The sequence below is a fragment of the Cygnus olor genome, chromosome 2, assembly GCF_009769625.2.
Source record: "Cygnus olor isolate bCygOlo1 chromosome 2, bCygOlo1.pri.v2, whole genome shotgun sequence".
NCBI lineage: Eukaryota > Metazoa > Chordata > Aves > Anseriformes > Anatidae > Cygnus > Cygnus olor.
Genome location: NC_049170.1, coordinates 85,882,684 through 85,910,341, shown reverse-complemented (window position 1 = coordinate 85,910,341; position 27,658 = coordinate 85,882,684). Strand labels below are relative to the sequence as shown.

The 27,658-nt window shown below is 35.6% G+C and overlaps 1 protein-coding gene across 3 annotated transcripts in view; it reads left to right on the top strand.

Moving 5' to 3' along the window:
• Window positions 1-27,658, top strand: part of ADCY2 (adenylate cyclase 2) — a 210,926-nt gene that overhangs the window by 137,933 nt on the left and 45,335 nt on the right. For all 3 annotated transcript variants that reach the window (XM_040548261.1, XM_040548259.1, XM_040548260.1), the window contains exons 8-15: window positions 2,562-2,720; window positions 3,085-3,217; window positions 3,546-3,722; window positions 5,087-5,130; window positions 7,691-7,771; window positions 12,782-12,851; window positions 15,839-15,936; window positions 22,815-22,899. In XM_040548261.1, the coding sequence (XP_040404195.1) occupies window positions 2,562-2,720; window positions 3,085-3,217; window positions 3,546-3,722; window positions 5,087-5,130; window positions 7,691-7,771; window positions 12,782-12,851; window positions 15,839-15,936; window positions 22,815-22,899 (847 nt within the window). The remainder of the gene's footprint in view (window positions 1-2,561; window positions 2,721-3,084; window positions 3,218-3,545; window positions 3,723-5,086; window positions 5,131-7,690; window positions 7,772-12,781; window positions 12,852-15,838; window positions 15,937-22,814; window positions 22,900-27,658) is intronic.

Below are 27,658 nucleotides of genomic sequence, written 5' to 3'. Positions count from 1 at the left end.
CATGTTTTGAAATACTTTCAAAGTATTATGTCAAGTGTTGCAGCCTGCAGGTGAATAAAAAATACTGATTATTAATCCACTCAATATTTTGTTTTGTGATTGCTGCATGTTTGTGTGGAATCGTCTCCTGAAGTGCTTCTGTGGCCTCTAAAATTAGAAGTAGTAGTACTCTTGCTGTTGGAAGTGTATCACTCAATATATTTTGGAGTTACTCATCTAAAATAGCTTTTTTGTCAAATACAACTTTCTATTACATTCCATCATTCTGTGCAAACCGAACCATTATTGCATGCTACTGAAATACAGCAGTTTGCTGTTTAGATAACAGTTCAGTATAGATTTTACCACCTGAATATAGCTGCAGTTCCAGTTCCAGTTCTGAGGAACTTTCTTACCTCTGGCTGAGGTAAAAAAAGGAGTTATATCAAGTCAAATGATCTGAAGTAAAAAACTTTATTCATTCATGTTTCGTAATGATGTGTAGCTCCATTTTGAGGAACTCAGCCTTGCTAGGCTACTGATTGTTTCCATTTAAACTTGTTAATGGTACCGTTGATTAATTGCTTTACTTCTCTGTCCTATCTTGGAACAAACCCAGTCAATGTTTCTTATAGTCAGCAGCCTGCTTGCCCAGGAGTGCAGTGCTCACCTTACCAAGCAATAGGTGCCGACGATGCATTTGAGAGCTGGCCACCTAAATTGGGTGCTTTAAAGCTAAAGCTTATCTCTCAAGGCAAAATATGTTTGCGCATGAATATATGTGCTCTTTTCCTTCAGCCCTTCCTCCATCCCCTTCTCTGTCTGGAGGCTTTTTAATTGACATTTCTCTGCTGCAGATTCTCAAGTCTGTCTTCAATTTCTTAGTGTGAAATTAGTTCAATTTTGGAGAGTTGAAAGTGAAATAAACTATTGGATGAGGTTGTTGTACCAATTTGAAAGCTCCCCTCCTTAACTCCTGAGAGCGTATGGTAAACAGATTTTATGACTTGCTCTGCTGGATATGGCAGGGCAGCCTTTGGAAAAGCACTCCTAGAGGATAAATGTTCCCCTTCCTCTTTGACCAGTTTTGTAAAACACTTTTTATGAAGAGTGTTAAGCTTATATTTCATCATATTTCATTCCAAGTTGTGTTTGTCATTTGTGGACTGATTACAAAGGTCATTTACAAGCACTTCACTTTCAAACGTGTCAGCTACAGGAGAGCAGTGTAAAATGGCAAAGTGAGCAGAGATATCTATAAAACTTGATAGAGACTGAGGGAATTAAAAAAACTTGTGCTCTCTTTTCTTTTTAATACCTTCAAAACACAGTTTAGCAGAACACTTCATGCTCCTGTTATTTTCATTTTCCAGAAAAAGAGCTTGAGAAGTAGTGCTTCAAAGTAGCATTTACCATATCAAATTAAGCCTGTCCCTTTCAAAATAGAAGAGAAATAGGCCAGTTTAGTTCTGTATTTGGAAGGCACAGAGTTGATGAGTGTCATAATTGAAACTGAAGATGTTGCTAGAACTATGAACTTGACCCCTATGCAGAAGCCATTTGGGTTTCTTATTCTATCGTTGTTGCTTCCATCAATACACTGAATTCTCCCAAGATACATATATGTACATGTTCCTTATTATTGGCTATAATTTGGTCAGCATGAGTTGAGTCTTAAATACATAAATCTAGTTAAGTTACAGAGAAATATGATCTTCCTTTTTCTTTGAACTGTGTAAGTCCCTAGACAGATGAATTAAATCGAAAACTCTGTACACACGTAGGTACCCATATGACATGTCTGAAAATGTGGGTTTTTTTTGTTGTTGTTGTTTGTTTGTTTTTTGTTTTTTACTTTAGTCACCCACCTTTGACTCTTTGGGTGCCCTTTGCGTAGGGCTCTTCTGAGATTTGGATTGGGGTGAACAGATACCTTTGCTCTGTCTCAAGTCACTGGAAATTTCAAAGCAAGGGTGGCCTCTAACCTTTTGCTTAACAGTTTATAGGGTGGGGTGCTCACCAAGCATGTAGAAGGTTGTTGAGCCCATGTTTTCCACAGCCTGAATGACACTGTCAGTATGGGGCACATATTCCCCCAAACTGTATGAGCCACTGCCTGTGTAGTATCCTGAGGTACTGCATTTTTCATCCTTCTTCTCAAAGCAGAGCCATTTGCAAGCAGGCATATGAAAGTGATGGTACCTGAGAGAAAAAAGATGGGAGAAAGCCTGTCCCTACCCTAGATATTAGGCTCTTCAGATAGAAGTTATTGTAACAGTAGTTCCAGCTCTCTAACTGCCTTCAGAAAAACATTCCCTAGGTTCTACTGTAAGACTGAACTTGTCCACAACATAGGTCAGTCCTACCAAATAATTTCACATGTGTGTAAACGGGACTTCAGACTTGGTAATTAATGTTTTCTACATTCTACATGTCCACTTACTATTTGTAAGTACAGATAATATTAAAGGTAATATATAAAAAGAAATAAATGGTACCACCATTGATACTGTAAATTTGACTGGTAAAATAAAAGAATACAAAGGCCCTGTTATTAACATAGGTTTTCTCCTCAACTACAGGAAAGTGAGAGATGCAACTGGGGTTGATATTAATATGCGTGTGGGAGTGCACTCTGGGAACGTCCTCTGCGGAGTTATTGGGCTACAGAAGTGGCAGTATGACGTGTGGTCGCATGATGTCACTCTGGCAAATCACATGGAAGCTGGAGGAGTCCCAGGGTAAGAGGCTTTGCTGTTAGCCTTTGTACACATGGACTTTTGTTCTGTGGAGAAATGTGTAGGTACCATGTCTTTGGTCATCAAACCTCATGAAGAAGCCTCAAATAATTAGTGCTTTCTGTCTTTAAAAAAAAATAAATGTGCACACAGCATTTCCTGTGATTTAAGATGTATTTTTGTGGACAGAATAGATTTATGCCCATTAGAACTTCTGAAAATGAGATTAGAGATTGTAAATGAAGTAAGGTATGCATCAAAAGTATACCTAAAAGCTAGTAAAAAAAAAAAAAAAAGTTGATCAGGTTCCAATTATACTTTTGATCAGTATTTGTGATTCTGTCATTCTTTTAAAATATAATTTCAGCCGCGTTCACATCACTTCAGTCACCTTGGCACATCTGAATGGAGCATACAAAGTGGAAGATGGGGATGGTGATGTGAGGGACCCATATCTGAAAGAGCACAATGTTAAGACTTACTTTGTAATCAATCCTAAGGTTAGTAGTACTTCTACTTTGTGGTCAATTGTAGTTATTTGTGAGCAGGACCACTAATCTCTTTCATTGAATAATTCAGTACCATAATATAGTGATCAAAGCTATTACTAATTCCTCCAAATACATAAAGTTTGCATTGCAAATCTTTCCCACTCTTCAGAAATGTCTCTGATGTTTCCCAGAAATCTAATTAAGAGTTGCGGGTTTTTAGAATGTCTCCATTTTTAAGTTCTAAAGTGTGCAGGTAAGTCGTAGCAGATGATGCATTAGTGCTTTAAAAGGTAATGAACACCAAGTGTGATAACACCTTTTATTCTCTGTCAACCAGGGAGAGAAGCGAAGTCCTCAGCACCACATTAGACCTCGACATACTCTTGATGGAGCCAAAATGAGAGCTTCTGTCCGCATGACCCGGTACCTGGAATCTTGGGGAGCAGCCAAGCCATTTGCACACTTGCACCACAGGGACAGCATGACCACTGAAAACGGCAAGATTAGCACAACAGTAGGGGCCTACTTATGTCATTTCATACAATTTAGCAATATTTGAAAGGAAAAAGGTGCTCACTGCTAAATACCTGGTTATTTCTGATAGAGGAAGATTCATGCATTTGTACTGGGCAAAAGCCCTATAATGCTGCTGGGAGTTTTTCCATTGGCTTGTGAGTTTTGGATTGGACTCTAAGGAACCATAACTTGCTATTAGTGCATCTCTGAATCACAAGGAATCAAGCATACTTACTAAAGTGCACAGTTATGCCCTGTAAGCTTGTGCCAGTCACAGTATATAGAGCGGCTGCTGTTCACCTTGTGAAAATCCATTTTGAACATAAAGCTAGAGTACAACACCTTTGGGAAGAGATGCCATTGATGCAGAGAAATTTCCTGAGATTTAATGGCTATTAAGCCACATACTACATTTGGAACATGGCCAAACCTGGAGCAAACACTATGAAGTTAGAATATACCTGTGGTATCTGGAGTAAACTTTATAAGAAGACTTCTCTGGAAACTAAATGCGTACTCACTGTAACATTGACCTTTTGAAGGTGCGCTAACCAATCATAAGCTATAGCTAATGGCCTGAGTTTCACAGTGCTATAGTGCGATGTTACATCTCTTACATTGAATGGAAAAGTTTCTTTTTAATTTTGCTAACACTATCTTATTGCTGTCAGTATGACGCAGTCAGTCTGTAGCTTGCACGTTGCATTATATTCTACTTCTAAAAAGTGCAAATGTAAAGATAATTCTAATTGTTTTCAACATTGGTTTTAACTTCTGTTTCCATTTTATATGAGAACATAGGACTGAGCCACCTAACCCATCTTGTTCAATAAATGCAGTGCATCACAATGTGGATTGTGAAATGTTCATTACTGAAAGTACTCAGCCATCACTATTAATCACAAAATAAATGTGGTTGTGATGGCTGTTGTTGTTCATCAATAATAATAATGGCCATTGCCTGTATTTGGCTACTCAGGTCTGTTTGTTCAAAAACACATAACACTGTTTTGTTTTTTTTTGCTGAAGCTGGCAGGAGTTTGGGCTATATTACAACAGTGGTGACTTTGAAGCAGTAACTTTCTAGTAAAGACAAACATTTTGGGATTCAGGTGGTTGTATTAGTAATTTATTGTTTATTACGATAGGTCAGTTTGTTTCCAGATCACTCCATCTTCACCTTTGGCTAGATGTTTCTTTTAGAGAGTTTTAATCTAATGCCAGAACTTTTTGTATTGGAAACTTTTGTCCTTACTTGACCCTGTTTTCAACACTATTTTTAAAGTGAATTCGCATTAGTTATGTTGTCAAAGTGTTTTATAGTATGGTTAATAGGTATTTTCTACTTTTTTTTTTTTCCAGGATGTTCCTATGGGGCAGTATCATTTTCAGCGTTGCAGAGAAAGGTAAATTCATTTTAAAAAATCACTTATATAATTTCCATATAAATAAATATATATATATCCATATGCATTCATAGAGATGTAAGGCATACGTTCAAAGGTAGAGGGCCATTTCTCATCCAAACTATTTTTTTCCGCTCATGTCTCTTAGCTATAGAAGGGCTATGGAAACAGGTTTTGCAGATACTTTACTCAAGAATTATGAATACACTTCTTGCTAACAAATAGCATTGTTCTGAATTAGTATAAGTATGTCAGTGGCCTACTGTTCATTTCTCCTAACAACACAATTACTCTTCCAGTGTGGAGAAAATTATGTACAGGAAAATTCAAAGAGGAGACATAGATTGGGGAAGAAAACGGAAGCTGGAAAGGGCTTCTAATAATTTGTGTTACAACATGTAAGATATGTACTAAAAGGCACATTTTGTAAATTTTGTTAATTGCTTTGTATTTGCATTGTACTTGATTGTTTTAAAGTCTGTAGTGTGTTTGCAGTAGTAAACATTTAAAAAGTATTTTGTGGTCATCCTATATGCTCCTGCTACACAAAATGTTTGGAAATTACCTTAAAGTTTTTATTTTCCTGTTTGTTATTTCAATGACTAGGGCAAGATAATGAATAAAGGACACAGGGCTGAACTGATCTCTTTCGCTAAAAATACTCAAAATCTCTAAATGAAGAATGACTGCTGTTTAAAAAACAAGCCTAGCACTGTCAGGAATGTGAAATAGTTCAATTTTATTTTAATGACCTGATAATGTCTTTCCCTCAGAAGTATAAGAAACATCACAAATACCATACAGTAGTTTGAGATAACCATTAAAAGTTGGTATTTTTATTGTCTTTGGTTATGCAGACAAGTAATTCTGTCTATTCCTTCCACATCTCTCTGCTTAGTAAGTGTCTCCTAGACAAAACACAGGTTACTGGGGAGATATGCAATTACATGAAATATTTCTAAATTCCAGAAATTTTGACCGAATATGCATGATATTAATAAACACAGTCTCTGGCTTTAACACCCAACATTTATGTTTGGACAGTATCTCAAAAGAACTTGAGTCAGCCTTGTCATAAAAAGTGTATTTCACTCCAAAATAGATCCAAAAGGTACTAATATTACCATGTGTCTTGATAGCATGTTGTTGGAAGGAGTTTCTAGAAACAATTACTAGAGTCTTCTGTCCATACTGAGGTGTATAACTAAGATTTTAGATAATGCTAGTTAGTCATTCCCAGAGGATAAATCTGAAATGACAATAAGCACTTTGAATATCAGTGTTTTATTAGAATATCAAAAGCCTGACTGTAGGCTTCCATTTGTGGCAGTCAACTCTTACCCCATTACATTATATTCTTATGTTGTTAGAGATCTGCCAAGAAAATTAAGTATGATTAAATGATGTAACCTCATCTGTCTGGTTATTCCTTCCAGGCACATTGGTCCATATGTGAAAAATAAGTTGTGAGCACTTATTTACCTAAATTCTGTAGCACTGAATAGACATTAAATCAGTTGTGTTTTTTTAAAGTTACTGAAAGTACACTAGTATGGTTTCTCTATGAATGTGAATCCTGCAACAGGTTATCGGTTATTGGGAAATAACCGAAAAGCTTGATGTAAAAGAAGGTCTTTGCTACCTGTAACAGGTTTCAATTTGTAGGGTAAGAAAATTTTGGTAAGTGAAGAGTCAAATTTCAGATCTGAATGTTTACTTCTTATAAAACACTGTTATTAAGTAAACACTGGATTTAAGTTTTTAAGGCACGGAAATATAATCTGGCAATATTTCAAATATTATGGTTTTAAGCAGAGCACAGCTGCTGGAAGAACTGATGATGTTTGCAGTAACATGTTAGCATAGGCTAACCCTCTTCTGGGTTCATGCTGAGTCCAGTGAAAAGAAAAGACCTTTTTTTCATTGCAGTTGTGTTATAAGTTATAAAATGAGGAACATGGCATATGGTTGAAACTAATGTCAGATTTGGGGGTCATTTTTCTTATTAAAAATATTTCCAAGAAAAGAAGGGTTAGCAGGCTTTCTGTAGAGAATGCTTATTATGCACATCAATGCACAAGCACATTATTGCTCATCATACAACCCTGACAAAGATATATTAAAATAACTGCAAGAAATATTTTATGAATTTGAGCACATTCCTATTGTTTTCCATGAATTCATAACACTGTGGAGGACTTCCCCTCAGCCAGAATACCCTGAACTGTCTTTTTTTTTTTTAAATAAGTTTTGTTGTTGTTGTTGTTGTTTAAAGTGCTCCCTAACATTTATTCTCTAGATTTTTATTTTTATTTTTATTTTTTGGGGGATGGGGGGGAGAGAAATGGAGGGGAATCAGGACAGGAACGAGGACGGACACAGAGTATAGCTTCTGCTGTTTTTGTCAGGAGCTTGCTATGAGGCTCAGTGTCTCTGAAGCCTATAGAAGCTAACATTGTTGAACAGAACTGTTACACAGTTATCACTCCATTCTTTAAATTTAATGTTTATTAACAATGTAATGATTTTCCAAAGTAAATTCCCACATTTTTCATTTCAGAACAAAATCACAGAAAAGAAGGTTTGAGGAGGAACTGAATGAGAGGATGATTCAGGCCATTGATGGAATCAATGCTCAAAAGTATGTTTGTATCCTCTGTTGTCTCCTTCACATATATCTGTAGTAGAGTGTAGTTTTTACTAATTTGCCTTCCCATGCGCACACAGTGGTCTGAAACAGTAAAGGTAGCACTGCTACTGGGATAGGAAGCTCTGCAGATTGTGAAGATAGGCTGTACAGTAACACTTTATGCTAAATGGGTTCACGTTACCTATGAACTGTGGTGTGACCAGAGTTTTGTCTTGCCTTGATTTTCATTGCAAAGGGATTTTTGGCTCCGTAACTATACATATCTCTACACTCATAGCTGTAACTCTACTGAATTATCTCATCTGAGAGCGGTGAAATTAAGACACAAAAAGTAGCTGGCTCAAGAATCAGAGTGATGTGAAAATTGATGCTTCACAATTGTCACAGAAACATCTCCTCAGAATTAGAAACTTTCCCTAAACTTTCAGTTTAATATCTCTTTGCTTCAACTGCTTGGTTGATTTCTTAGACAAGGCAGTGCTAGATGTCATATTGAAATTGTTGGGGGAGGCAACATGGAATGTATTGCATCTGCGTCCTAGGAAGTGCTGGAGGCGGTATTGATGTTCTATGTTTGCTAGCAAATAGATAAGACTGAGAGAAAAATCAGTTACAGTCCAAAATAAATGGTCAGGTTTCTTTTCTTTGTCTGATGAAATAAGGGAATTGTTCTTCAAAAACGTGGATAATAATTGTGATGAATGCATGTTTCCTCCCTATTTCTGTTACTCAGAATCCTAATTAGCTGAATATACACCTAATTATTAAATGTTCATATGTCTTTTTTTTTTTTTTCATCTGATAGTCCCGGTAAAAGATACTTGGTGTTAGGAAAATATGTTTCAGTTATTATTTATAGAAAAGGGTATTGATAGTTATAGGTCATACAAAGAATACAGTGAAAGACAGAAAGTCATCTGATAGGCAAAGCCTTTTGATTATGCTATACTTGCCTAAAACAGCTGTACAACTTTTGGCAGCTTTTCTGTGTCTTCAGGTACACTTCCTCTGGTAACTGGGCTTTAAAGTGAAGGTCTGATGTCAAAAGTAAAATATCTTGTATGTATGCGTTAAGATAAACCATAGTTATTCCTTGGGCAACCTGCTCTAGGGTGGCACTGCTTGAGCAGGGGGGCTGGACCAGATGACCTCCAGAGTTCCCTTCCAACCTCAACACTTCTGTGATTCTGTTATAATCACAGTCTTTTATCTCAGAGAATCTGTATCTTACCTAATTAGTACATAAAATTCAGAGAAACTTAAGGATAAAAAGGGTTTGTGTGATAAAATGAATTGCTGCAAAAGTTTCAGTTCTTTTGTGAATTACACGGGGAACTGCAGATGGGTAAGGAATGATCTTACAGATCGAAGAGGCTGAATGCCACCTTCCAAAATTGAATTATCTACCTCCCTCTCTGTTAATTTGATGAATGAATCACTTAAGCTTAGATTATTTGATTGGGTATATGAAAAAAAAAATAAAATCAAAAGTGTTTATTCCCCAAAGAGCAAGTTAATTAAATAATATTTTAACTTTGTGAATGCTAAGTACTCAGAAAAAAAAAAGAAAAAAAAAGATAAAAACATCATATATCTGGGACATGAAACTAATCACTTTTTTGTTGTTTTGTAATTTTGCTTCTTTTGTGCTTGTTTCTCAGCTGTAAAATGAAAATACTATTATCAACTAAACTAAAGGAGTGGTTGTAAAGCTAAACCTTTTGCTTTTTGTAAATCAAAAAAGCAAACATTCAAGAAAATCTGTGAGGCAACTGGTATTTTTATGTGTTTTTAAGTGTAAAGTTTGGATTGTATAGCAAATGGGTCTGTGGCTGAAAGAAGAAAAAAACATTATAGCACATAAAATATGATATTAAAATTACTATTCTTTTAATCTTGCTTTTTTATTTTTAATTAGGAAAATGCATAAACTAATTTTAAAACATTCATAGTACAGAGCCATTGTTTCTTTGATCCTGGGCTATCAGCAAGGTCTGACTCTTTCATCCCCATCATGGTTCTTTGCCCTCTGGAAAAAGTAACTGGTCACAAGTGAATGGTCATAATATGTGGGTCTTTGGACATTGCTTGCCCAGTTGTTAAACGGTTAGTACTGAAGATATATATACTCAGCTTCTCTCTGTCAGCTGAGTGCCTTAGCCATAAGGGTGTAACATCACATTCCTCCAGTGTTTCTTTTCACAGCACCTTGAACATGGTGTTCCTGGCTGTGAAGTGCACATCCTGCACAGGAAGGGTTGAGTAGCCCTAGTTATGCCACCTTGGTGGTTAGGAGATTTTTGCAGAACGAGTGGTGGAGAGACAGGAATCTAAATATATTCCTAAAGGTAGAAGAATGAAAGTTATTTTGCTATTTGATAAATAGATTACTTTGTTAAAGAGACACATTCTCTATTTTTTGTCTAAGTGTGATCTGCACACACATTGTCTGCCAGACAAGGACCTAACCAGGTGCCCCTGTGGATACAGGTAGAAGTCAGGCGTCTGTCTCTGTTGATCCTTGACCTGCAAAAGAATCTGAAAACAAATTTGATGTTTAGCTTCCCAGGTGGCATATCCCCACATCCTTGCAGATACTTTGGTAGCATTTATGCTCATCAGGGAGTCAGGCAGTAGGCAGAATTTTGCAGCGCTTGTCTCTATGCCAAAAAGCTTTGTGTCTCCTATGCTTATTCTCCACTTCCATTTGTCTGTACTGCACTGTCCCTCATCTCAGACCTCTCAGTACTTACTGAATCCTTCTGTTGGCTCTCCTGCTTTCCCTCAATTCTGGCTGTTCCTTTGCCTACTTATTTGCTTTTAATCCCACAGAGCCTTTTCTCTGAGTCTTGCTCACCCTTCTGTGGTAGATGTCATATTTCTTCTTCTTTCTTCATGGTTCCTGGAGATTCTGCTATAGACAAAAGTTTGTCAGTATGGATAGATGGGTTTTCTTCTTTCATTTCTGGTGCCTTCTATAAAGACAGCTGAGAGTACTGGTGATAGGAAACTGAGCATGCAGTCCCTCAGTCCCTTTAGAAATGGCGTATTTGAAGTCTGGCTGCGAGACGGATTGAGAAAAGGTGGAACATGTTCGCTGAATGTGAAAGATCCTGAAAACTTTTTCTAGTGAAGTGAGAAATAGTTGCTGAGTGTTTGTGAAATTGAGATTTTTCAAAAGTCAGATGGTCAAATATTGGCTTTTTTCACAGAAGCATTACAGGACACAGCTATGACCTCAGGGCCACCTTCCACATGAAAAATTGAAGTTCCAGGGCTAAAATATGGAGTTACTACAGCTTCTTGGAAATTCCTATAACTACTTTAGTAGAGGTAAAACCAATATGGTTCTACTGAGCTTTTTAGGACTAAAAGCTCCTGAAAATGTGAGCTTATAATGGGGAATATGAGGCAGCATTTACTCTAAATGGCATTAGTGACTTCACGTGTGATCAAACATGTACAGACCAGATTAGGCCTTTGTGAGCAGCTCTGCAGACAGAACGTTTTAGTAATGTGCAAATCAATCTGCCTATCAGATACCTTAAGAAAAAAAGCAAAATTAGTTAACAATTTGGAGAAAGGGGCTACTTTTTGTTCAATTTTTATAAATAAATAGAAGACCTGCACTTAATTTTCATAGTTTACCAAAAACATTTGGCTGATTTTTTTTCTGCAGAAGATTACAGCTGGACCCCAACAAAATGTTGCTAAATGTACAGCCGCCTGTCCTACCTGTTTCTTCTCAGAATCCTAGCTACAATCAGACATAAATGTGAGCCATTTCAGATCAAACTGGAAAATATATTTTTGAATTAAGCATATCTAGTACTGAAGATGTTTTCACCTTTTTATATTGAAACTGATTGCATAGGAACAGAAGGAGTTTCCCAGGCAAGGAAACAAATATTTTAGAATTCACAATGAGCTAACAGCTTACACCCCACTTTCTCCACTTCTGTTCTCCTGAGATTCTAATTTAGGATATTTTCCATTGTGGTTCAATGCTGCTATTTATTTGCATTGCAGTCTCTCAATTGAGACATTCCCTTTTATTTAGAAGGCATTAGCTACAGTACTAGCTTAGAGTCTAGTTTAAAGTTATTTCTGGAAAGGTTGCAAAAAAATCTCAAGCCCGGCTATTAGTGTTCAAGCTCAAATATTATAAGTTCACAGAAGTAGTGTGTTTAAATAGTTTTCTCAAGTTTGTCTAGTCCCCTTGAGGTTCAAGCAATGTAACCTCTTGAAATTTTAATATTCTGTTTCTTTTGAAGTGTCCATTAAAATAAATGTGGACTTTCATATTAGAACGTTTGATTTTCTAAAAGTTATATCAAGCTTTTGTCAGGATTCACTCCTTTTAAAATAGGTTTGTCATTTCACTGCAAGTACTTGTTCTATTCTGTATTTCTCATCTTTGAGCAGGGAAGAAGTCCTTATAATCAGCAAAAAGGTCAAAATCTGCCTCTAGAGTACATGGTCATAATCCATAGACTAATACAGCTCAAAGACAAAATCACTCCACCTTTCTTTAATAATGATTTTTAATTTTTATTTTTGAATAGGAGTATAATTTGCCTGCCATTCTTCCATGTTGTAACAATATCCTTTTTATAGGTAACTTGTGAAGGACTTCATTTTATCTCAGGTTCTCTTCTGTGCATTGTAGTACTATGGTATTTTGGACATGAGTGGAATGTCAGTGTGAGAATTATATCATGTTAATGTCTCCCTTGATTGTCTTTGGGAATGATACACAGAAAAATGGCTCATCTGAACTTTTGTTTAATATGTACATTAACAATAGAAATTGAAATGGAGTGGAGATTTGTAGTATCCTTTTCTATTCTCAGTGCAATTCACCATGTAAGTTGCAAGACAAAAGAACTTGCTTTCTTCAAAGTTATTTTCTTGTTTTACTGCATTTCAGTAATATAAAAAGGCAGGACTACTTCATTCTTCTATCAGTTATGATGTTTTATATTTCCTTTTCTTTACTAGGCAGTGGCTTAAATCTGAAGACATTCAAAGAATATCACTTCTTTTCTACAATAAGACTCTGGAAAAAGAAGTAAGTTATTTTCACTGCAAGTTCACAATGGATTCCTTCTTTGCCTGATCCTAAGTGAGGCCTGTATACCTTGCTTTTGTAATACAAAGCCATGGCCACAGCACCTCCCCTGCAATGAGAAACGCTTAAAACTTACAATTAATATTCTACCTCATTTGCAGTAGAAATGTTTTGAGTATGATATTATACACTGCTTTTATGTTGCAGGGCAATTTTGGTAGTGTTCTGCAGTTCACTAGAATTTCTTGAATTTTTCAGAATGGGAGGAGGTTTGGTGATCCAGATGTGGTGTAACTGGAGCAAAAAATTCTTATGTTCCATTACCTACATACTCAAAACTCATTTATCAAACTCCACCGTTTCTATTTTTTTCCTTTTGCCATGTCTCAAAGACTCCACCCCTGGTAATGATCGTCTTGCAATAATTTCAGTTTATCATTAGTTTTCTTCATACGCACTTGATGCTCACAGTCATTTCAGGGAAACAATACTGTAAATGTTATTTAAGAAAAATGCCTAGCTGTCTTGGATGCAACACACTAAACGTTCTTATGACTAATACGTTTTATAAAACATGTTTGAGACGTATGTGCAGGTGAGGTAAATGGTACTGTTTGCAGTCCTTGAAGTAATGGTCAAAATGAAAGTTTCCTCCATTTTAGGTTACTATTGTGACCCCTGGCCTAAGAAGTCAGGCCTTTTCTTCTTGTTGTCTTATGGCCTTGTGGAGCTTGAGTGTGTTTCAACATGCTGACACATCTTCAGCAGGAAGACTAGAGAGTTCCATTTTTCCCCTTCTCAATAAGCATAGGACAGCAGATAGCTAAGCAGTTACGATGTCCCTCAGGGAAGAGGTTAGTTTGATCACATCTGGCTGTATAAATGAGTGAACCTGATAAGAACGTGGTAGGGGAAGCATTGCCATACTGCATTTATACTACATAACATAGGTGCAAGCATCCTCTGGGTCCTACATATGTTCCAAAGACAAAATAAATCATTTTTGCAGGTGTCTTTCAGTTCAAAGCATCTGAAATAATTTTCTTGTTCTCACAGCTCAGCAGAATAGAGTTCTTATGGCAGGCTGCCAAAGGCGTGTGTTGTATGACCTTGGCAATGCCTTACAGTGATAAAACTTTCTAGGCTTGTTGAGGCTGTGTAGAGGTGGCATAAGAGAGAAGAGGCAAGGCCTGGTATGGTCTCACCCGGTGTTTAGAGAGTGCACTGAATGGATCAAAGATGTGCCTGGGAGCGCAGTCAGATTTCAATGTGGACAGTACTAACTGATTAATTCTGAAGTAGAACTTGAGAGCAAACCACTTCAGACAATGAGGGAATCAGGACTTGGGAGAAAATCAGGGAGCTGAGTTATTTGGCTGTATAAATGCTCCCTGTAGGAGTCTAAACTCTTTTTGACTGTAGAATGCTATGGTGTGACACAGAACTAATTGTTCTTTTCAGATATGGCTTTTTAAGATCTTTCTTCACTGCCTTTAATGACTCACTAGTCCAATCTTGACTTTAAAGAACTCAGTAGGAAGCTTGATTTTGATTTAAACAGCAACTTTTCAGGCCCTGCAGGACCTGAAAGTACAGCAAGGTAATAAAGAAAAATAATTATTTAACCTAAGGAGTGAGTTGCCTGACTTTGTTGGGAAATGTCTGGAGAAGTGTGAAATGAGTTTACAAGTGTGTTGGAATTTTTTGAGATTTTAGCAGCAACTCAAGGTCCAATACTGTTGGAAGAGACCATGATATAACAAACATACTCAATAGAAGGAACAACAAAGCTTGCTGCAAGCATCAAGCATACTCATATTGGTGCCTTGGAATTCAGTTAGGTATATAGCAAGAATTACTTTTAATTTCTCACAGAATTCAAAACTGAAGAAGAGCTGTTGGGTTACTAACCTGAACTTCTTCATGTTCATATAAAGTTCAATGTGCCAGTCTGAAGGGCAGAACTTGGCACTAAGCACAAAGGCACAGCTGCGTGCTTGCAGTTAGAAAGCACAGCTCACGCACTTTCTATTTTATAAGGTTTGTGTGTTGAGCAGTTTGTGAAAATAATCTTTGATACGTTTTTTTTTTTTTTAAATAATCAAATCCTAAACTCTTAGACTTTGGAAAAACTTCAGTAGGGTAAGTAACTTCACTAGACCCAGTGCTTTGGTCATTTTGAGTACTTTGTTGGTTTCAATCTTAGACTTATCTGTCTCAAATAACAGAACAACTCAACTCTTCTAATAAATATTTCATTGGTTAATTCTTATGTTTCCAGACAGGCTAATTAGAGATTCATAAATAGTTTTTTTTTGGTGTCATGACAAAACATTAAACTGACTCTCTCCCAATGATATCAAGTGTTTACTAGTATCAGTGGACATATAAGGCCTTTTAACACAGAGATAAAATATTTTCATTGAAGTAATAACATAAGCTCAGTAAGTATCAGTATGATTGCTAGCTCTGCTGTTGGAAAAATAAATGTTATACAAATCTGTAGCAGTTTACACTTTGTTGCTTCATGTTCTCAGAAGTTTCCTGTATAAATGACAGTTGCAGTTTCTTACAACTGCTTCAGCCCATTCATATTTACTAATAAATGAAAAACAATTTGGAGAATTAGCGACTGAGAAATTATGTAAGCATGGTCAGCCATTCTTAAAAATAAAAGTGCTTTCACTTTTATTTTTTAATGAAAATTTTTATGATGAATTTGAGGTAATCCTGTTCTGAGCAGGGGCAAGACCAAACCATTTCACATGGCTATTTAAGCTGTCCTTCAAGAGATGAGAGGATTCACTACTATGCGTGGTAATCCTTGCCCCTGTGTAAGTGGATATGATAGTCATTGAACAACGTGAAATTTACTGTTGCTAAAATCAGCTTATGCGTATGTGCATCTTTAAACTGGAGTTTCAGTTGGGTGATGTTTTATCTGCTTTGGAAATTGTGTTCTTAACATTTACTCATTCTTTTTCCAGTATAGAGCAACTACTCTGCCTGCATTTAAGTATTATGTGACTTGTGCCTGTCTCATATTCTTCTGCATTTTTGTTGTACAGATTCTGGTATTGCCAAAGTAAGTGGTATTTAACATGTATTCATTCCTATGTTTATTTGGTTATTAAAGTAAAAATATATATAATATATATTATATTATATACATATATGTATAAGTAAGTAAAACATTTTTGAATTGTCAGGTGACAGAGGTCAATTCATGGAAATGAAGTTGCACAGAGAAAGTTGAGGATTTTAGGCCATGTTCAATGTTATGCTTGTTTCTAATTTTAAACACTGTCATAGCTTGGTGCCCAAATGTTGGTGTCAAATCTTCGCTGATTTTAGTTTTTCTCTTTGCATTTAAAAACGTGTGATCATGAGAGTAATGAAATTCATATGTGCAAAAAATGTAAAACAAACTATAAGTTTGTGAGACCACAACTATATATAAAATAAGTGTGAGTATTGGACTTAAAGGGGGGATGAAATGGATTGCAGAACTGGAGCTGTGATTAATTAGTTGTGTTTAACATATTACTGTGATGATACTGCTCCATTCTGCATACAAACTGCATTACTATTTATAAAATGTCTCTTTTTAAAACTAAATTTAACAATTGATGGAATAATTATTGCCATCAGAATTTATTTGTATGAGATGATGGGAAAAATTGTGAGCTACTTTATACTTGCACATATAAATCAGCTGTTCTTTCTATCTGTGCATATTCTAGAAAGTCTGAGAAAAATTGAAGACAGTTCCAATAAATAAGATATCATTAGACTTCTTAAAATGGAATTTTGCTGTTGATTGTTTACATAATGGGCAGTTGATATTAGTTTTATAGCAATTGCTTCCAAAGCCAATACTGCATATTCTCTGTGATACAGTATTTCTTCAGACCTAGTATTTTCTCCTATGTAGTGCTTTTGGGAGTAATTTTTATAACATCAGTTGATTGATTAGTCTTGTGTTGTAGTACTTACATGTGAGTTCAAAGCCAAAAGGAACTGTTAGGTCATTATAAATTGACTTCTCATACTGCAGACTTATTTAATAACATGTATAAAGTTTTACAGACTTCTCTTCAGATGCTATAGCGTTTTCTTTGCAAAGGTTTTCCCAACTAGTTTCTAATGTCTCGGAGACACGAGAGTTCAGCAGTATCCTGCACATGCTTCAGTCTGACTTAAGGCATCGTTACCACAAAATATGAAATTAAAGTTGATGACTAATTTCATTTGTCCTTTTGCATAGTGAATGTATTTTACAAACTCTTACTGTATTTTGATTAGTACAGGAATTTACGTGGGGAACTTCTTCATTAGTGATACAACAAAAATTAAACTTGGATCTAAATAGTGCCTTCCAACATTATGACTTAGGACTGTTTTTATGTTTTGATTTCAGTCATGAAAATGAATTCAGCTTTATAACATTTCATATATATAGTTAGATGCTCATTTTACTATATCCTTATTAAGTCTCTTGAACCAATTGTGTAGCTCATTAAAATGTATCAGATACTTGAAATTAGTGAACACTTGGGAACTATATTCGACTAAGGAAAGTGTCCTCCAACTTGTAAAAGCATATTACATGATATCTTTTTAACATCAGGGCAAAATATACATATGATTTATTATTTTCATTACCAAAATGTAAATTAATTTTGGTCCCTTCATAGGTCTGCTTATTAAACTGTAAAAGCGAGAGTGTAAAATTAGATATTACCAACACGAATGGTGTTCAGCTTTAAGGGCTCTGTGAGTTAATTTAAAAGACAAAGAAATGGAACTCAGAAAAGCAAGGTATTATACGGGCGTCTGCAACTCTGCGGAAAAACTCTGGGGGCATTGCAAATTAAAAAAAAAAAAAGCGGAAAAATCACTGGTGTACATAAGTGTATTTTTGGAAAGTAAATTATCTTCAGTATATTATAATTTTACCTGATTTGCTTATTGGAGTGTATTTATTTATTGTCTTATGAAAGCATTCCATAGTGTAATAAAAATAACACTCACATTTTTTCCTACTTTCAACGTTTATTTTAAAAATCCTATAAAAATTATATGTAGACCTTTTTTTCTGCATTATTGCACAGCTGTAAACCAGGAACTCATGTGGCTATCTACTCGTTTGTAATTAAGAAGCAATATTAACACCAGGAGCAAATGCTAGGCAGTTAGCAACTCTTGTGGCAATTTGGGGTTCTTCAATTGAAAAAAAATGTTTTACACAGTTATCACAAATGTGATAATCAAATGGACTTGAGTGTTACAAACATAATTTCCTTCCAGGAAGGAGAAAAAAAGCGAACAACCAAGCAAACAAACAAACAAACAAAAACAAACAACGACAAAAAAAACCACCATACATTATAGTTTAGTTTAAAGTTCTGTTCAGCCTTTTTCTTCTAAAAATTCTCAGAATTTTTAAATGGTGATTTAATGAAGACAGAGAGAAAAACTGTATCTGTCATTGGGTTTTATCGATCCACTATTCCATTAATCTGGTTTCGCAGCAGTGTAATATTATTGATTTCTGTGCAGGTACACCACCTGCTGCTTTAAAGTTGATTTGGAGATACTTTATAGTGAGTTACATCCAGCAGGTTGCAAATACATGAGTAATATCTCCAAGATCATGAGACATTTATTGGAAGGCTGAAATTATTAATGTTTTATTTTTCCTGGGGCCTAGAAACTGATGTGGTGTTTTCATAAAAAAACTTTACAAAAAGTAGTAAATGTAAATTTAAGCAAGTAAACAGTGTCTTGGGTTAAAAAGTGTTGTAACGAGTCTTTATTATGATGTTACAGTGACCGCAGATCTTGATCATTACATTTCCTCAGAACAGGCCTTTGGTGGCTTTTTAGCCTCCTTTGCTTATCAGGTGACAGAAATTATCTCTGTTAATTCACAAGAATACCACCTTCTTTATTAAGAGAAAAAGTCAACTGACGTGAAATTGATAGTGTTGTTTTTTGAAATTCAGACTGCTAAACTGATTAAAATACATTTCTATTGACTAGGAGATACTTATTGTGCTATTTGGGTAGGGATTTTGTTTGGGGCAACATTTAAGGTTCTTTCCAAGTTGCTATTTTCAAGAAATTATGTCCCTTTGTCCTGAATCATGCCAAGCTAACAGTCACTTTGTTCTAGCCCTGGAAGATGGTTAGGCCTTAATATGGTATTTCCAATCAGACACAAATGAATTTCTCGAGAGAAAAGGAGGTACTTAAAATCTTCATCAGAAGGCAGATGTGTAAAATTTGAGACATTATAAAAGAAAAAAAAAAAAAAAGACACCATCACTGGCTATTTCTGCTGTATCTGATTAAAAAAACAAAACCAAAAACAACCAAATGAAAAAACCCTGAAGTTCACTTACATGATTTTTTATTAATAAAGAAACTGCCATGCAGTTAGTCTGCATAGTCATTGAATGCATCAATGGCATCAGCCAAATCAAAAAAGAAATGGCTACTCTTAGACACCAAAAAAGTCTGAAATCATTACTGTCTTGTATAATTGTCATTTGTAATTGCTTCATTATGATTCTATCACCACAAGAGAATTTATGGTCAAACAGTTGAAAACATGAATTTTAAATTCAGGGGAAGCTAAGGAAATTTGTTTTGTCCTGTTAAGGTTCATGTAGAATAGGTCACATATTTTCCTGAAAGTTACAGAAGTGTAGAAAGAATACATTCTCTTCTCAATTTTTCAGTATCTTCATAATGAATCTTTATTTTTCAATAAAAATGTTACCAATAAGAGAGATAAGTATGTGTAATTACATTTTTTTCCAATCTCATACTGCCTCATAAAAATTAATTATTCAAAACAGATTTGTACTGATGAAACCAGAAAAATATGGAAAGATAATGAATTACTTAGACTGGGAACTATCTAAAGCCTTGGAAGGTCTTCTGTTATTTCCCCAATTTTAGACTCTGTCCCGCAGTAGGTTATTGTCAAGGCTTGTCCCATCAGGGTTCCAGCAAGGTGTAGAGAACACCCCTTTCAGAAATGAGGGCATTCATTGGAGCATAGGAAGAAGCAGGTGAAAAATTAACTGACTTATGGGATCCCAAGTACTCTTCTGACAAAGTAGTTCACCTACATCTGTCAATGCAATGCATTTGGTGATTTCATATGATGACTCTGCACAAAAAAGGCAAGATTAGTTTACTGTTAAAACCTGTACTGTTTTTGTAATTTTCCAGTGAGAAAAAGTAAGTGCATGTTGGTGCACTTCCTGAATATAGGCTTATTTATGCGGGCACTTAATTTTTAGTGTTTTGCTTCCCAGTATAACATCTTCATCCCATGTCACTCCTTCTAGGAGCAACATGAACTCTTTCAGTTCAGCCCAACTGAAACACAAGTCCTGCTGTTCCCAGAAAAGAAGGGGGTGTGGGGAGCAAAAAAGCTTACAACTATTTTTTCCTTGTACTCACCTCTCTGGATTCTAAGCCACCATTTTTCCTTTTCCCTATCCTCAGTCCTTTTCTTTGTCCCAATAATTAAGTCTGGTTCACCTTGCCACGTGATTCTTTTTCTTGTGCCACCCTGTTAACATCAACCAGTGACAATCCATTTAAAACAGCTGCAGAGACTTTTGTTCTTGTCTGTTGCCCCAGGATTAAGTACTCTGCATAAGCTTACGTGTTCATTGTATTTCCTTTGCTCTTGAGTTTCTCTCAGTAACACCTTCATGTCTTCTACAAGGATGCACTCCAAACTTAACTCAGAAGCCTATTCTTGGGCTGAATCACTTCTTAAGGTGTGCAACTTCCTTTCCAGTATCCTTTGCATCAGAGAAAGTATAGCAATAGTTTGAAATGCAGGAACATTTACCTGCATCTTACTGAAGGACAGATATTATGAGGAGTGCTTTTTTATGCACATATAAAAAAGACTGCCTGTTAACTGTATTCATTTTCTTTCACCTCTTCTGTTGGTTGCTGGGTTTTAAATTCCTAAGGGTAGAAAGAAACTAGTTTTATGTATGTTGATGTACAACTTAATGTCTTAGTCTTGATGAGAAATTCTCATAACATGTATTCAAAATTCTCATAATAACATGTATTCAAAAGCAATAATGATTTTCAAATAATTTCTAAAGGAAACATAATTTCAAGGTGCATATATGTCGTGAACTGCCAGTTTGTTATTCACCAGCTGTTCACATTAACCCAAAAATTGGTGAATACTTAGCATATAAAAGGTTCTCTGTAGGATTGGCAGGGAAGCTCATAAATTGCTTTTAATGACAGCAATAAAGCGTCAAATTGGTTTGTGAAGTTACTCTTTTTTTTTTTTCCAAAAATAGTTTCTATAACAGCATTGTTAAAACAGATCAATTTTTTTTTCCAATATTTGTACATAATCCAAGGAAATTGATCCATGGAGTTCTACTCCTGAATTTTTAGTATTATAGTTTCTAAAATATATATATTTGAATTCATGTCATTTCTAAAGAACTCAGATGTATCCTTTTATTTATTATTTTATTTTAACTCTGAATCATAGGTTTATAGGGGAGCTAACTTAAAATGTATTTATTATATTTGTGGAAAAAGCAAGGAATATAAAGTTTATTTCAAAATCATCATGCCAATATTTCTAGCAAAAATAATGTTTGCTAAAATAAGATATTTGCTGGGGCTAAAAGTAGATGAGAGATATTTTTAAATTTTGCAAAAATGCCAAATCTGTGGTTAAAGCTGAAAGCAGACACTCAGGTGAGGGGCTTCATGACAATGTCTGGTTCTTTTCCTTGAACAACCCAGTTGATCTAGAGCTTCTCATCTCCTCTTGGCATGCATTAAATGTAATTAGGTCCGACTGCATCTTTCCCTAGGCAGCCATGCTAAGTAGCTCTCATATAGTTCCTGGTGGAGCACTTACGCTCTGCTGTGGTATTCATTTAGAGAGATTGCCACATCTGCAGCATGCACGCATGCACAGATTGTTTCTGCATCCCTTTTTCTGTTTACTGAGTCCTGGCACTATTTTGGCTAGATGCTGTTTTGGCTAGACTTTTCTGTTTATAGTATATAAGAAACGAATTATTTAGAATGCTGAGAAAGGATGATTTCAGGAAGCATGTAGATTATTCAGTTGTTTTAATTGATTGTGATTTATTATTATTATTATTTTGAATCTGTTCTTTTTTCTTTTCTTCATGGTGTTTAGTCTTCCTTCCTATCATGCTGCCTGTCCTCTGATACTTCAGAATTGACTGGCCAGCCAGTCAAATTTGATACAAAATGGAGTTCTCAGAGGTGTTAAATTTCTACCCATTCATGAAATTAGGGACCTTGCTGACAGAGAGACTGCAGTATCACAGATAAGACAAATGCCACAGGTTCTAGCTACAAGACACTGAAAACTGGACATCATTGCTCCCTGCTATTGCTTTTCCTACCTTTAAGGGAAAGGTACACTACCACGACAAAATTATTTTATAAATCTAGCAGGCTCTTATTGTTATGAAATCAACAACAAAAAATGCAGCAGTAAGGTTCTTAAACAGAGCCTTTTAAAAGCAAACAAATAAAAAACAACCTTCGTGCTGTTAATGCACTCTGCCATTTAAATTATTTGTATGAGAATTAGTATCTAGCTATGATAATAATTTTGCAAAGTTAGAGATAACACCAAAACAAGTATTCTTTGAGGAAAAAATAAAAATAAAAACAAAACAAAACTCAGTGGTGTTTTGACAGCTCTTTTTTTACATGTGTGGGATCAAAAATGGCAGGAAAAAGGCCTGTCATTCTAGTAAGAATTGAAATTGTTTTTTTTGGTTTTCATATTTGAAAATTGCAACTTGTGCATGGTATTTTTTTGTATCATTATCTGCATTATAAACAAAGAAAGGTCATGCTACAAATGTGTAACCAAGAAATTAATACGTGTTTTCTTATTTCTTGTAGAACATCTATTCTTGGAATTTCATTTGGGGCTGCATTTCTCTTGCTTTCCTTCATTTTGTTTATCTGCTTTGCTGGACAGCTTTTGGTAGGTATTGAAGGAAAACTAATCCAGTAGTTTAAAGCTTCTTTTAAATGACATTTCCAGATTTTCACAAGTCACTCTGCCTTTATAGAATACCAATTTATTGAGAAAGACTTGCACCCTCATGTCTCTAAGGACATTGTTTTGTCCATGCTAGCTTACTGTAAAATGTACTCATTTATTTGAAAAACAGAAAATGCCAGTGCAGTAGTTATCTTTTCTCCCCATGATGTTGAATCTTCTGGAAGGTCTACATTATCATTTGATTGGTTTCCTTTTCAAAATTTTTTTGCTATTGTGCTTGCAGGAGCTGACCTGTCTTTTAAATGCTTTAATTTTGGGGACTGCATTATTTTTTTATTTTAAAGTATTGCAGTATTGTATTTTCTGAGCTTAGAGAGTATTTCACAGTAATGATTTAATCTGATTTATAGGATTTTTGTAGTAAAATACTGATTTTGCTCTTGAGTGATACAGGTGTTATTTTAATGCCTATTAGTGAACCATATAGCGAGCATATTAAAATGCTCAGTTTGAGAATTCAAGATTTGGCGTATAATCGAGAATAAATCTATTTGTATACTTGTTTATAAAGTGTTCCATAATTACGCACTGTTTGCTTATTTTTTTTAAGGTCAGTTTATCTCTTACTTGCAACTATTCTTACTGTGTCATGTAAATGACTTACTACATCACAACAGAAAACCTTTCTGCTTTTTTCCATTTTTTTAACCTTTTGAAACAGAGCACTGAATTATTTCCACAAACCTCAGACAAATGAGTCAAAATGAAATACAGTTTCTATTTTGTATCCAGCTATTGACTGCAGTTAAACAGCAGTATACTAAACTGATGTAGGGAGTCTTAAATTAGAAATGTTACACAGTTGTTGAGCCCGGAGGAGAGCAATCTTGGAGGTGATCTGTCTAAATACCTGATGGTGGTAGTGTCCACTGGCAGGGCAAGAGGCAATGTGCACAAATTAAAACACACCTGAACACAAGAGGAAACTTTCTTATGGTGAGGGTTGTCAAACACTGGAAAGCAAAAGTCTTGTGCCATTGGTTTTGTCATTGTGATCCATGTTACCAGAGGCAGTAAAATGAAAGATTCAGCCTTCCACCCTCCAGGTAACTAAAGGGATATGCATTGCTGCTATCTGTAAACGCTCTGGTGCAGCTAATCCCCAGTTCTTCTTCACCATCTTTGCATTTTTCACAAGTTCCCATGGATAAAGCTGAGAGGAAGAACTTTTATATAAAAGCAAAACATGTACGTGGGAAAGACAATTATGTCACCGTGTAGTAAAACAATAATGAAAGGTGGCCTGGCAGGTGAAGCAAGAAACAGAGGATGCAGGATTTTATAATTTCTTCCTCTTCCCCTTGTGAGGCTTGTAATTAACCAAGATATGTTTTTTTTTAAAAAATGTAATTAATCTGCATTTCAGTTGTCCTTCCTATAAGGTAGGGATAGCGCCACTGCTCAGGAATTATTCTGAGGTATAAATGCATCAGTATTTTTAAACATTTTTAAATCCTTGGAGTGAGGTCCTAGAGGTATTGTTATTACTTAATAGCAAAAGTTAACAATCAAGCATGACATTACATGAAAACTATTTGTTATTGACGTAACAGGAAAATGATGGAGTCAAGAATAATGCTGTGGAATAATGAAATGGGGAAAAAAAATCCTTCATGGGAAAGCCAGTCTTTTTTGTATAGGATGAAAAGGTGCCTGTGAACGGGTATCATGGAGTATTGAGATGTAAACTCTCCTGGAGAGTTGATCGATTAATGTAGCATAGGAGGAATGCAAACATATTTTTTCTGCTATTAAATAGATGGCTAAGCAAATTTACCAATTCAGAGTTGAGGATTCCTGCCACTTGAATAATATCTAGCACTTACTTTCAATGCTTTTTTTCCTTGTCTCATATACTTCTCAGAAATTGAGACCTATTGCATTCGTGTTGACTTGTAAGATGCTATGTTGTAACCTAAATAGCTTGAAGAGAAGCTATTTATGTCTTTATGAGTTCAGCTGCTCTAATGCAGAAGCTATGCTAAGAAGCCTTTCAGCGAGTAAGCTATGACCATAGTTGCTGCACTGTCTTTCCTTCGCTAGCATGGACAGAGCTCTGTAAGGTGATGGATGAGAGGCAGAAACTACTGACAGAAGAGTTAGTAGGTTTATCTTTCCTCTCCTCTTTGTGAGATCTCTTCTTTCGTAGGAAAATCCAAGTATTGTTTTGCAGCTTTAACCTCAGTCTCATCCTATGTTATGTTTCAGTACCATTTCCATTGCAGTATCTGACCCACAATTGTAAATGCTTTCTTTCTAGAAGGAAAAGCATGACATTGTCAAGCCAACAAGTATAAATATCTGGGCTTCAGCATTCTACTGTCAGTGTTTAGAGAATCAAGCTTTATCATCCTAATCCTGACTTGTTTTTCTTTTTTTTCTTCTTTTTTCTTTTTTTCCAGTTTGAGTTTTTCACATATCTTTTTCTTAAGGGGTACATTTTGGATTCCCTTCCAGAAAGCATAATCTAAATGTAGATGTGTTTTTGTGTATACACACCTGCACATAATTACAGTTTAGAATTGCCAAATATATCTCTTTTTAAAATGCACAAAAAAAGAACAGAGTTTTCTGGTCCTGACTGACTGTAACAAATGAACTGTGATAGTATAGCCCCAGCAAAGGGTCAGGCAGCCACCCAGCTGCTTGCTCATTCTACCTCCTCAGTGGGATGGGAGAGAAAATAGGATAAAAGAGCTTGTGTATCAAGATAAAGGTAGGGAGATATTTTACCAATTACTGTTCTCAACAAAACAGTATTGACTTGGGGAAAATGAGTTTAATTTATTGCTAAATAAATTTAAAAAAAAGTAGTAAGAAACAATGACAGATGATAAAACCACACCTTTCCTCCCCCCTCCCAAAACCTCACCTTCACTCCATACTCCTCTACTCTAGAATCACAAAATGGTTTGGGTTGGAAGGGACCTTAAAGATCACCCAGTTCCAACCCCCCTGCCATAGGCAGGGACACCTCCTGCCAGACCAGGTTGCTCAAAGCCTCATCCAGCCTGGTCTTGAACACCTCCAGGGATGGGGCATCCACAGCTTCTCTTGAACTTGCAGTAGTAGTCAAATATTTTTATGGCTGTTGAAAGATTTGTAGAGTGGGACCTGTAGTGCTGGCAAGACCAGCAAAATCTGAGTTCATGTTGGGACATCTGGCTGTCACTATGTTATACACTTGTCTCAATACTTTGACACTTCACCCTCTCAGTCTCTATGGATCATGAATGACTGTCATCACTGCAGAGTAAGGCATGCAAAAATCAACTTTGAACAAGCTCGTCTGTTTGATTTTAATTTCGTAGGTAAATGAAAAAAAAAATCCACCCTGTAATGCTAAAATTACTATTTAAATTAAATTCTTCCAGAATTTAATTACAATATTATAAGAAGAGATTTTTGCTCAGTCTTTCACTTTGAGTTTATTATTAGTTGATTTTACTGTTCAGCAGCACTGCAGCACAGTCCAGCTCAATCTGTTATAGAGTGATAATATCGGTGATTAAATAAGAATAGAAATGTTCCCATCAAACAGTGTGGTACAGTGGTAGCACAAATAACAAGGTTACAGAACTGCAGATCATGTCTTTTATACATACAAGCCAGTATCGATCTTGGGCAAACTGACTGAGTGCTGCAAGGTCTGAGAATTCTCACAGAAACTGTTTGTCCATAGACGTTAAAACTTCATAAATGCTAGCTAAAATTGGCATAAGTCCTGAAACATGAAATGGATTTGTACCTTTTACGTTATAATTACTTCTTTGTCCCTATGCATCTTCTTTTTTTTTCCTTTTTTTTTTTTTTTGGGGGGGGGGATATGATCACCATATTCAGAGTTAAATCTTAAGTTAAAATCTTAAGATTGTTAGTATCTTTAGTCTTAAAGACCCTTTTTGGCATATATTTTCATAGTTAAAATGTAGGATATTCTTTTTTTAATATTTTTGAATGTTTGCTTTCCATTTTCCTTGAGAGGCTGCCTTTCCAAATTCTATAGATAGAGGACAGTGACTGTACTTTAGCTCATAAGTGTACTGTGTCTCTTCTCCTTGAAGTATAGAAAAGTCGAGTTCAAAGAGTGAGTGCAAAATGCATGAGACCTAGTAACTGTTTAATGTGTTTTACCTCCTGATGTGAATGCAGGGAAGCAGAGACCTCATTACCTGAATGATGTATTGGAAAATGTAATTCAATCCATTGGAGAAATGCACAAAGGAAGTAAGGCAAAGATCTCTGTGGTAGCTGATATAGCCCTGCCAAATAGCTAGTTAGTTTCAGGCAGATGCTCTTTGTGTAGTGGTTCAAGTACTTCCTCAAAAAATTGTTTGTATTACTTGCATTCGCTTAATTGGTACCACATAATCTTTCTGCTAGTTATTTTCTGTTAATGTGGAATGGCTTTTTGTTACATACATTTATATCCTGCAAAACTATTTACCTACTTCATCTGACAAGGGAGAACATCTGAACATGTTTATAATCTCTCTTAAATATGCCATTGGACCATAGAATTAGCATAACGCAATGCCAATAAAACATCGGAAAATAATTGGCTCCACAATTAATAAAAATGATCTGATTTGAGGTCACAAGAGCATTTAACAAAGTGCAACCAGTATGTGAGCAGCACTGTCCCTGCTAGAAGAGAGCGTGTTGTTTATTAGCTGCA